This window comes from Camelus ferus, chromosome 26, assembly GCF_009834535.1.
Source record: "Camelus ferus isolate YT-003-E chromosome 26, BCGSAC_Cfer_1.0, whole genome shotgun sequence".
In the NCBI taxonomy this organism is placed as follows: domain Eukaryota; kingdom Metazoa; phylum Chordata; class Mammalia; order Artiodactyla; family Camelidae; genus Camelus; species Camelus ferus.
Genome location: NC_045721.1, coordinates 3,590,098 through 3,602,174, shown reverse-complemented (window position 1 = coordinate 3,602,174; position 12,077 = coordinate 3,590,098). Strand labels below are relative to the sequence as shown.

Sequence of the window (12,077 nt, the reverse complement as noted above, 5' to 3'; positions counted from 1 at the left end):
TCCTCCTCTGCAAGTCGTAAGCTCGCATGCACATTAGTCGCTGAGCATATGATACTGCACTGAGATGCGCCTGGTTGCACTGTATTTACCCCTCACGAGACTACGTGTTCCTTAAGCACAAGGGCTGTGCTTTTGTCACCTGTGTATCTCTGCCGTACCTAGTACAGTGCCCCACAGAGACTGAATTCTCAATATTTGCCGAACTGAATTGACCTGAATTCTGCTTTCAGACTGAAATCTGAAAGCAGCCACTACCCCAGGCTTCCTCCCGGAGAGTTCTCAAACCCTGAGATGTCTATTTTCTGAATGCAGAGAGAGCTTCCGGATCATTATCGGCCATGGATGGAGATTGCCAACCAACTTCCTCACTTGATTGAGAGCGGCCAGCTTCGAGCTCAAGTGGATAAGGTACCACTTTCTGTGTTCTCTTCCTGACCCCCTCCTTAGGGTCAGGCCAGGTTTCATCGTCACACGGCCTTCCTCTCTCAACTGTTTGGCACTGGGTCAACTGACCTATCACAGGAAGCTACTCATCCTGCGTGAGGAACAGCATGACATTCATTTCTGATATGACAAGTATGTTTCCCTAAACTTTTCAGAGGCTGCACAGAACAATTCCTGGAACATAAGCATTTAAGAATTTGTTTCAAAAAGGAAGACAATCTGGTTGGGAACTGCCAGCAAGGTGCTAGGTACGATTCAGCCGGGGCTGGCCAGGCAGGGACGTGGAAATGGTGTCCTCCATCCAAATCCCACGATCAGTGCTCTGCTCCCCTCCTTCCGCGTGAGGCCACTCGGAGTGACCACTGGGGTCTCAAAGAAGAGCTGGGTCAGAGACTTCCTGAGTCATCAAGCCAGGGTTCTCTGGTTCTTCAGAAATAATTGCTAAGTCTATAAACGCCATTTAATCAGAGAAGATGTGCGACACTTTCCAAGAGTCTGTAAGGAACGGTGACCAGTCCTGGTCCCGGGGACAACCACCGCGGGAATTATAAGAAGGTGCGATGGGAAGAACGCAGACCTTGACTCAGGGAGACCTTGACTCTCAGTTTCACCACTTAGTCGCTATAAACCTTGACCAAGTTACTTAACAACTACTTAACAAGTAACCGGTCACTTCTTCTGCTCCCTTATTTATAAAGTGGGAGGAATTCTGGGCCCCTAGAACTTCCATGAAAACTAAATGACTTTTGGAATAGTCCTTTCATAGTTCCTGCCACACAACTGTGTTCAATAAATAATTATATTTCCCTCTGTTCTCTTCATCTGTCTTAAATCACACCGATTTGGAGTGTCATGTGATTTCAGAGATATTTGAGGGTTTTTTTTTAGGATTCTTAAAAAATTGAACAATTCCAATTTTTTAGGATTTAAAAAAAATTGAACAATTATAAGTTTTTTAGGATTTTTTTTAATTGAACAATTACAAGGGTTTTTTGTTTTTTAGGTTTTTTTTTTTTTTAATACAAGAGGTTTTCCACCCTCCAAAATTCCCCTTCACTGTCTTAGATATATTTCATGCCTACAATTACAAATTCATTTAAAAAGGCTGATTGAATGCCTGCTAAGTGCAGGCACAAGGTTTATGATCCTGCAAGAGAAGCATGGGACTGTTCTCAGTGTCTGTGAGGACGGCAAACTAAATCAAAGAATTTTTTTTCCTGCTGGATAAAGTCTCATTAATGTGACCAAAGAAATACAAAAAGAAGAAACAAAAATGAGAGAGAGAGAAGGGAAGTATCTGTGAGTGAGGGAGAAGAAGAGACAGCACCAATGATGGGATAAAAACCTTAAGGATCTCTGTGTTTTATTAAGCAAATTATATCAGATCCAGAAATGGGTCCGTAGTACCCACGCCGAGCATTCAACCTAAGCGAAAGGAAGACCCCCAGATGCTCCGTCTCCCATCTCAGAGTGACAGGGCGAAGAAGCAGGGGGAGCCTGGGACAGTCTGCCCGAAGGCAGATTACAGTTCAATCTGTGAGCCGCACAGTCCTCTGCACTGGGCTTTCCTCGGGCTCGATGTGACTGAACTTCCGTAAGTGAAGTAGGGACCTGCTGAACTGGTGCTTCTCTTGTGTTGAATGTCAATGAGGAAAGGCCAGGTGTGTCCAGCTAACTTCCGGTGATGGAAAACCTGGGCGCTGGGGAAACAGCTCAGGACGGCAGTGGAATCAACCCCCTGACACTCCTGCTGGGTTCAACAGTGTCTCTCCAGGGATCACGTCTACCTGGAACCTGTGCAGGTGGCCTCACTGGGAAGCAGGGTGTTCACAGGTGTAACCGAGGTAGATAAGGGCCGCATGGTACTGGGGAGCACTCTAAATCCAGTAAGACTGGTGTGCTTACAGTAGGAAGGGGATTTGGACACAGAGGCAGCTCATAGGCTGGGACACCACGTGAATGAAGACAGAGTCAGAGATTGAAGCAACGCACCTACAAGCCCTTAACGCACCCCGAGAGCGGCTGGCAAACGCCAGAAACTAGGAGAGAAACATGGATCAGATTCTCCCCGGGAGTCCCAGAGGGAACAGACCTCACAAACACCTTCATTTCAGACTTTCAGCCTCCGGAACCGTGAGAGAACACATTTCTGTTGTTTTAAGCATCCGGGTTTGTCTTCATTTGTGGGGACAACCATTGGAAACAAACAAGACGCTCGTGGCCAGTCTCTATCCTTCTAATTACATATAGAACAACTAATGAAATGAAGCCACACTCTGAAGACTTCACCACCACAGACTGAGGCTGCATCTACTGGAAAAGCACCCTGAGATGCAAATGTGATGGCTTCCACGACCACGTGTGGAGCTACGGACCAAGACGTTTGCTTCTGCTAGGCACAGAGAACGTAAGTGAATTCACACGTTGAGTAAATAAGAGACAGGACCAATGATGGAATAAAAACTTAAAGGATCTTTGCACCTTATTAAGCAAATTATATCAGATCCAGAAATGAGTCTGTAGTACCCACACTGAGCATTCAACCCAAGTAAAAAGAAGACCCCAGAGGCTCCATCTCCCATCTCACAGTGCCTCTGGGCCAACCACCTTGCTCGCAGAAAGCCCCGGTGCACCTGTCTATTAGCTCTTGGGGAAAAATAAAAACTTGGTCACTGGCTTAGAGTCACCCATCTACCAGGAAGATTTCCCTTCTCCGCCCTCTGCCGCAAAACACTGCAGGCAACTGACTAGCTCGCAGGAAGCTATACGAGAGGAAACATGGAAATAGTCTGGAAACGTGATCAGCCAACGTTATTGGCTTCTAATTGTCGTAACCCTAGCCTCCATTCCTTCACATGAGCAGAGAATCCCAAGTTACTAAATGATATGAAGAGAATAAGCAAGTCAAAAAGGAGGAGGAAGAGACAGAACATTTAGCTTCCGATAAAAACCAAAAAGATGAGATCAGTTATTTCTAAATTCTAATTAATGTCTCCAGTGTATCTACTTCATAAAAATGTAAAGTTGAGAGGAGACGGAGAAGATGGCGGAGTAGAAGGACGCTCGCAGGTCACCCTCTCCCACAAATACACCAAGACCCACATCTACAGACCCACTCAGCCAACCAGAGCACCTGTGGAACTCCGACAGAACATCGCCCTCTTCAAAAGATAAAGACGCCAAAAATCTGGTAGGAGAAAAGGAAAAAAGAAAGAACAAAAGGCAAAGCAGCGCGGGACAGGTCCCGCGGGGAGGGAGAGGCAAAGGAGGACTCGCGCTCGCTCGCTGGGTCTCCCCTCTCCAACGGAGAGGCCAGCGGGACGGAGGGGGAGCCTCCGAGGCTCGGATCTGTACAGAGCAGCCCTTGACTAACAGAACTAAGTTAAACGGGCACAGAGCGTCCCCCCGACACCCAGCCTGAGACGCGGGCCGGCAGCGGCGGGCAGGGCCAGGCTGCACAAGCCCGGCGGAGGACGGGGGCGGCTGCACGGAGGCAGCCCCGGGGGAACGCAAGGGGCTGCGCGCCGTGGCTGTGGGTGTACAGGGCAGAACAACCTGGGCCCTCCATAAAACAGCAGGGTTGATGTGCTCTCGGGGGAAGGGTGCACACCCCCATCTCTGAAAACCCGCGGAAAGTTTTCGGGGGAAGAGAGGCGGGGCTCAGGCACAGCCGCCATATCCTCCGCGCTGAGCACTCGGGCGGGGGCGGGGGCGGGGGCGGGGGCGAAACCTGCATCCGCACCGAAGGGCTTAGCAGCCTCAACGGCCAGACTGAGACTGGCCTGCAGCCCGGGGCAGATAGGATCCTTCCATCCATGTCCCTCAGAGAACTTGCTCCACAAAGACAAACAAGGAGCTGGGTTTTGGCTCGGAGCGGGGACAGGGCTGTCCCTTGGTCTTCCCTGAGCCCACCTGCAGAGCGCCGACCAGGGCGGAGAGCGCAGCCGCACAGAGAGCGGAACTACCGGTGGCGCAGGTAGAGGGAGAGCGGCCCCCCTGCCTTTCGGGCAGGAACACAGCCCCTGACCGAGGTGCTGGGAGGGGGCACGACCCGCCCTCCTACCCGGCCAGTCTGCAACATCTGACTGCGGCATCCGGAGGGGCAGCGACCCGCCCGCCCATAGCAGAGAGCTGCACCTGACCCAGTGTTGGGAGGAGGCGCGATCTGCTTGCCGACAGGGGCTGGGAGCAGCACAGAAGAGGGCGCCAACGGAGGGCCCCTGAAAACAGCAAGCTGAGCTTCCAAAACAGGACAAAGACAGAAAGACTTCACATTAAAAGCACACAGACTCCAGGAGAACACCGACAAACCCACCCCCTTTTTTTTTTAAATCTGTTTTTACCTGTTCTATTTTCTATTACTCTCTTAATCTTTACTTCTTAATTCATTTCTATTTCTCTTGGGTTTTGATGTTCTGCTATTGATTAGACACAGGTTTCAAATACATCTATTCATCTCCCCCCCCCCCTTTTTTTGTAAAGGTTTTAAAAGGACGTCCCAACCCGATTAATACTCTGCTTCAACTCACTCTTCTTTTATTCATTATACACTGTTTTCAAACCCTCTTTCTCCCTTCTTTTAAAATTCTCTCTCTCTCTCTCTCTTATTTTTTTTTCTTTTTTTCCTAAGTTCTATTCCTAAATAGGCATCAGATAGATAAAATCCTTAAGGACCAAAATAAACAACTGATACTCCATAAACCACAGTGCCAAAGAGGTATGAGCAAGATGAAGAAGCAGAAAAACCTTTCCCAATTAAAAGAACAAGAGAAATCCCCTGAAAGAAAGAGCAACGAAATAGACATCGATAGCCTACTAGATCAAGATTTCAAAAAAGGAGTGATCGAATTGCTGAAGGAATTAAAAGAGATAGTGTTTAGAGATATAAAATATGTCAAAAATGAAATTGAAGCTATAAAGAAGAGCCAAGTAGAATGGGTAAACTCATTGACAGAGATGAGGAATGATCTAATAGCTGTGCAAAGCCGACTAGATAATGCAGAGGAACGAATTAGTGACCTAGAAGACAGGGCAATAGAAAGCACCCATTCAGAAGAACTACAAGAGAAGCAAATAAAAAATAATGAAAATAGCATAAGGGACCTATGGGATAATATAAAGCGTCCCAATCTTCGCATAATAGGGGTCCCAGAAGGAGAAGAAAGATCAAAGGGGATTGAAAAGGTTTTTGAAGAAATCATGACTGAAAACTTCCCAAACTTAAAGAAGGAATCAGATATCCAAGTACAGGAAGCTCAGAGGGTCCCAAACAGGAAAAACCCAAATAGACCCACACCAAGACATATCATAATCAAGATGGCCAGAGTCAAGGATAAAGAAATGATTCTAAAGGCAGCAAGAGAAAAGCAAAGAGTAAGTTACAAGGGAACCCCCCCATAAGGCTATCAGCTGATTTCTCTACACAAACACTACAGGCCAGAAGGGAGTGGCAAGATATATTCAAAGCCCTGAATGAAAAAAAGATGCAGCCTAGGATCCTTTATCCAGCAAGGCTATCCTTGAGGATAGAAGGAGAAATAAAGAGTTTCACAGACAAAAAAAAAGCTGCAGGAGTTTAGCAACACTAAACCCATGCTAAAAGAAATATTGAAAGGGCTATTCTAAATAGAAAAGCAGCAGGATGCTACAGAAATGAGAAACACACAATTGGAAAGGTGATAACTCATGAATTACAAATAAAGTAAACATGAAATTATAAAAGAAGACATACAAATCACTGAGAGTGGGAGAGGGAGGCAGGGAAATATAGAATATTTTTTTCTTTCTTTTAAAAATTTTTTTAACAGTAGGATGGGTTTGAGATCATGTTACTATCAGTTTAATAAAAACAGTTATAGTAATGGGTTGATAGATTTACAAAAAAGGGTAACCACAAGCCAAAAATTTACAAAGGAGTCACAAAAATGAAATAAAATCCATGATAATACAAAGGAAAATTACCAAACCACAAAAGGAAGAAGAAAGGAACAAAGAGGATATACCAATTCAACTGCAAAGATAGGTTCAAAATGGCAATAAACACACATCTATCATTAATTACTGTAAATGTTAATGGACTAAATGCTCCAGTCAAAAGACACAGAGTGGCAGACTGGATAATAAAGCAAGAACCTTCAATATGCTGCATACAAGAGACCCACTTTAGGGAGAAGGACACATATAGATTGAGAGTGAAAGGATGGAAAAGGATATTCCATGCAAATGGAAAAGCCAAAAAAGCAGGTGTTGCAGTACTGATTTCAGACAAAATAGACTTTAAAACAAAGGCCATAAAGAAAGATAAAGAAGGACATTTTATAATGATTAAAGGAGTGATATAAGATGAGGATATTACACTCATTAATATATATGCACCCAATATAGGAGCACCTAAGTACATATAAGAATTACTAACAGAGATAAAGGGGGATATTGATGGGAATACAATCATAGTTGGAGATTTTAACACTGCATTAACATCACTAGACAGATCTTCCAGACAGAAAATAAACAAGGCAACAGAGAAATTAAATACTACAATAGAAAAACTAGATTTGGTGGATATTTTCAGAGCATTACACCCCCCAAAAATAGGATATACATTCTTTTCAAGTGCACATGGAACATTTTCCAGGATCGATCATGTACTTGGGCACAAAAGAAACCTCAACAATTTTAAGAAGATAGAAATTATCTCAAGCATCTTTACTGACCACAATGCCATGAAACTGGAAATCAACAACAGAGAAACAAAGGAGAAAAAAAGGAAAGCATGGAGATTAAACAATATGTTATTGAAAAAACAATGGATCAATGAGGAAATCAAAGCTGAAATTAAAAAATACCTTGAGACAAATGATAATGAAAGCACAACCACTCAAAACCTATGGGACACAGCAAAGGCAGTGCTAAGAGGGAAGTTTATAGCGATACAGGCCTTCCTCAAAAAAGAAGAACAATCTCAAATAAACAATTTAACCCACCACCTGAATGAATTAGAAAAAGAAGAACAAAAAGCCCCAAAAAGCAGCAGAAGGAAGGAAATAATAAAGATCAGAGGGGAATTAAATACGATAGAGATTAACAAGACCATAGAAAAAATCAACCAAACCAAAAGCTGGTTTTTTGAAAAAGTAAATAAAATCGACAAACCTCTGGCCAAACTCACAAAGAAGAAAAAAGAGAGAGCACAAATTAGCAAAATAAGAAAGGAAAATGGAGAAATTACAACAAACAAAATAGAAATACAGAATATCATACGAGAATATTATGAAAAACTATATGGAACCAAACTGGATAACCTAGAGGAGATGGACAAGTTTCTGGAAACATACTGTCCACCAAAACTGAATCAAGAAGAATCTGAACACTTGAACAATCCGATCACTAGAAAGGAAATAGAAATAGCAATTAAAAACCTCCCTACAAATAAAAGTCCAGGACCGGACGGCTTCACCGGGGAATTCTACCAAACATACAAAGAAGAACTCATACCAGTCCTCAAACTCTTCCAGACGATTGAAAAGGAGGGAATACTCCCAAACTCATTCTATGAAGCCACCATCACCCTGATACCAAAACCAGGCAAAGACACTACAAAAAAAGAGAATTATAGGCCAATATCACTGATGAACATAGACGCCAAAATCCTCACCAAAATTTTAGCAAATAGAATCCAACAACACATAAAAAAGATTATACATCATGACCAAGTGGGGTTCATCCCAGGGACACAAGGCTGGTTCAACATACGCAAATCAATCAGTGTAATACATCACATCAACAAGAGAAAGGACAAAAACCACATGATCATCTCAATCGATGCAGAAAAAGCATTTGATAAAATTCAACACCCATTTATGATAAAAACTCTCGCCAAAGTGGGTATAGAGGGAACATATCTCAACATAATAAAAGCTATATATGACAAACCTACAGCCAGCATAGTACTCAATGGTGAAAAACTCAAAAGCTTCCCACTAAAATCTGGGACAAGACAAGGATGCGCACTATCACCACTCCTATTCAACATAGTCCTGGAAGTCCTAGCCACAGCAGTCAGGCAAGAGAAAGAAATAAAAGGGATCCAAATTGGAAAAGAAGAGGTAAAAGTGTCATTATATGCTGATGACATGTTACTATATATAGAAAACCCTAAAAGGTCCACACAAAAGCTACTAGAGCTGATTGAAGAATTCAGCAAGGTAGCAGGTTACAAAGTTAACGTTCAAAAATCAGTTGCATTTCTTTACACTAACGATAAATCAACAGAAGAAGAAAGTAAAGAAACAATCCCCTTTAAAATAGCACCCAAAGTAATAAAATATCTGGGAATAAATCTAACCAAGGAGGTGAAAGAATTATACACAGAAAACTATAAACCATTGATGAAGGAAATTAAAGAAGACTTTAAAAAATGGAAAGATATTCCATGCTCTTGGATTGGAAGAATCAATATTGTTAAAATGGTCACACTGCCCAAGGCAATCTACAGATTTAATGCAATCCCTATCCAATTACCCAGGACATATTTCACAGAACTAGAAAAAAATCATAATAAAATTCATATGGAACCATCAAAGACCTAGAATTGCCAAAGCATTACTGAAGAGAAAGAAAGAGGCTGGAGGAATAACTCTCCCAGACTTCAGACAATACTATAGAGCTACAGTCATCAAGACAGCATGGTATTGGTACCAAAACAGACATATAGACCAATGGAACAGAATAGAGAGCCCAGAAATGAACCCACAAACTTTTGGTCAACTCATCTTTGACAAAGGAGGCAAGAATATACATTGGAATAAAGACAGTCTCTTCAGCAAATGGTGTTGGGAAAACTGGACAGCAGCATGTAAAACAATGAAGCTAGAACACTCCCTTACACCATATACAAAAATCAACTCAAAATGGATTAAAGACTTAAACATAAGACAAGATACAATAAACCTCCTAGAGGAAAACATAGGCAAAACATTATCTGACATACATCTCAAAAATTTTCTCCTAGAAGAAATAAAAGCAAGAATAAACAAATGGGCCCTAATGAAACTTACAAGCTTCTGCACAGCAAAGGAAACCAGAAGTAAAACAAGAAGAAAACCTACGGAATGGGAGAAAATTTTTGCAAGTGAAACCGACAAAGGCTTGATCTCCAGAATATATAAGCAGCTCATACGACTCAATAAGAAAAAAATAAACAACCCAATCCAAAAATGGGCAGAAGACCTAAACAAGCAATTCTCCAAGGAAGACATACAAATGATCAAAAAGCACATGAAAAAATGCTCAATATCACTAATTATCAGAGAAATGCAAATCAAAACTACAATGAGGTATCACCTCACACCAGTCAGAATGGCTGTCATTCAAAGATCCACAAATGACAAATGCTGGAGAGGCTGTGGAGAAAGGGGAACCCTCCTACACTGCTGGTGGGAATGCAGTTTGGTGCAGCCACTATGGAAAACAGTGTGGAGATTCCTCAAAAGACTAGGAATAGACTTACCATATGACCCAGGAATCCCACTCCTGGGCTTGTATCCAGAAGGAAATCTACTTCAGGATGACACCTGCACCCCAATGTTCATAGCAGCACTATTTACAATAGCCAAAACATGGAAACAGCCTAAATGTCCATCAACAGGTGACTGGATAAAGAAGAGGTGGTATATTTATACAATGGAATACTACTCAGCCATAAAAACCGACAACATAATGCCATTTACAGCAACATGGATGCTCCTGGAGAATGTCATTCTAAGTGAAGTAAGCCAGAAAGAGAAAGAAAAATACCATATGAGATCACTCATATGTGGAATCTAAAAAACAAAAACAAAAACAAACAAACAAAAACAAAGCGTAAATAAAGGACAGAAATAGACTCACAGACAGAGAATACAGACTTGTGGTTACCAGGGGGGTGGAGGGTGGGAAGGGATAGACTGGGATTTCAAAACTGTAGAATAGACTACACTGTATAGCACAGGGAAATATACACAAAATGTTATGATAACTCACAGAGAAAAAAATGTGACAATGAGTGTGTATATGTCCATGAATAACTGAAAAATTGTGCTGAACACTGGAATTTGACACAACATTGTAAAATGATTATAAATCAATAAAAAATAAAAAAAAGTGTAAAGTTGCTATGTAAAAGGAACTACTGGAAAGCAAAGAAATAAACAACATAAACCCAAATAAATGGGCGGTGTACTGATCACCGAGAAACAGAACCGACACGATGTACAGAGATAGAAGGAAAGAGATTTATTGGGAGCGGTTGGTTCACGTGATCACAGAGGCTCACGAGTCCTGTGTTCTGCCACCTGCAAGCTGGAGGCCCAGGAGAGCTGAGAACCGGGGGAGCCAGTGGTATAATTTCCAGTCTGGATCTGAAGAGCCAAGAACTAGGAGTGTTAATGTTTGGGGCCAGAGGGAGAGAGCTGCCCCAGCTCAGAGAGGAGATTCACCCTTTCTCCACTTTTTCTGTTCTATTTATGCCCTAAACAGAGTGGATGATGCCACCAGAATTCTTTACTCGGGTACCAGGCTCTTCCAGAATCTCTTCCAAAAACACTCATGGATGTGCCCAGAAACAATATTTACTGGCTATCTGGACATCCCTTAGCCTAGTCAAGGTGACACACAAAATTGACCAACACAGAAAGAAATTAGGTTAGGAGGGTGGAATGGGATGTTCATAAGTGGAATTAGTGCCCTGATAAAAGTGACCCCAGGGCGCTCTGGCCCTCTTTTGCTATCACGTGAGGACGCAACAAGAAGACAGCAGGAGGGTTCTCACCGGAACCCAACCATGCTGGCACCCCGATCTTAGCTTCTGCCTCCCTAAATTGGAAGAATGAACTTTCCATTGTTTATAAGCCATCCAGCCTATGGCACTTTGTTCCAGCAGTCTGCACCAAGACACTGAGTTGTATTCATACAATGGAATGCTATTCAGTGACCAAACTGAATGAGCTATTGATTTATTCAACAGCATGGATGAACCTTAAATACATTTGCTAAATGAAATGTGTCAGAAACAAAAGGGGAGGGTATAGCTCAGTGTTAGAGCACATGCTTAGCATGCACAGGGTCCTGGGTTCAATCCCCAGCACCTCCATCAAAAACAAACACACAAACAAAAGAAATTAAAAAGGCGGGGGAATGGGGTTATGTCAAAGGGGACAATGGGACACGCTAACCTAAATTAACTCCCAGGGCCCAAGCTGGAACAGTTTGAGCAAGCAAATAAAGTAGCATCAGGTGATAACACAAAGTATAAGATAAAGATACATCTGTGTATAATCAGAGATAAAGTATGGATATTTAACATTTTGGGAAAAAGAGTATTTAGAACCCAGATTTTATTATTCATCTGTGAGCACAAAAGAAAATAAATTATCAGTCAAATCAAGAAGTAAGAAACTATACCATGTAAGCCCTTTGTCTCAGTTGCTCAGGAATGATTCCACCACAGTGACTACAAATCCAAATAAAGGACTCGGGAAAGAGAAATGAGTATTTAAGAAACATTGCCAAAGAGGGAAATTAATGAACGGTATGGTCAATTCTAAGTAATCATTGCGAATGTGGCTGTGTGATAAGAGATGATTTCTAAAATAATG

General features: G+C 42.4%; 1 protein-coding gene across 2 annotated transcripts in view; it reads left to right on the top strand.

The window, feature by feature from the left end:
- The window catches only part of IDO2 (indoleamine 2,3-dioxygenase 2), a 58,734-nt gene that overhangs the window by 13,777 nt on the left and 32,880 nt on the right, over nt 1-12,077 (top strand). The window contains exon 2 of one of the 2 annotated variants that reach the window (XM_032468692.1): nt 313-408. The exons of the other annotated variant lie outside the window; for it this stretch is intronic. Coding sequence (XP_032324583.1) covers nt 313-408 — 96 coding nt within the window. The remainder of the gene's footprint in view (nt 1-312; nt 409-12,077) is intronic. 2 annotated transcript variants of the gene reach the window in all.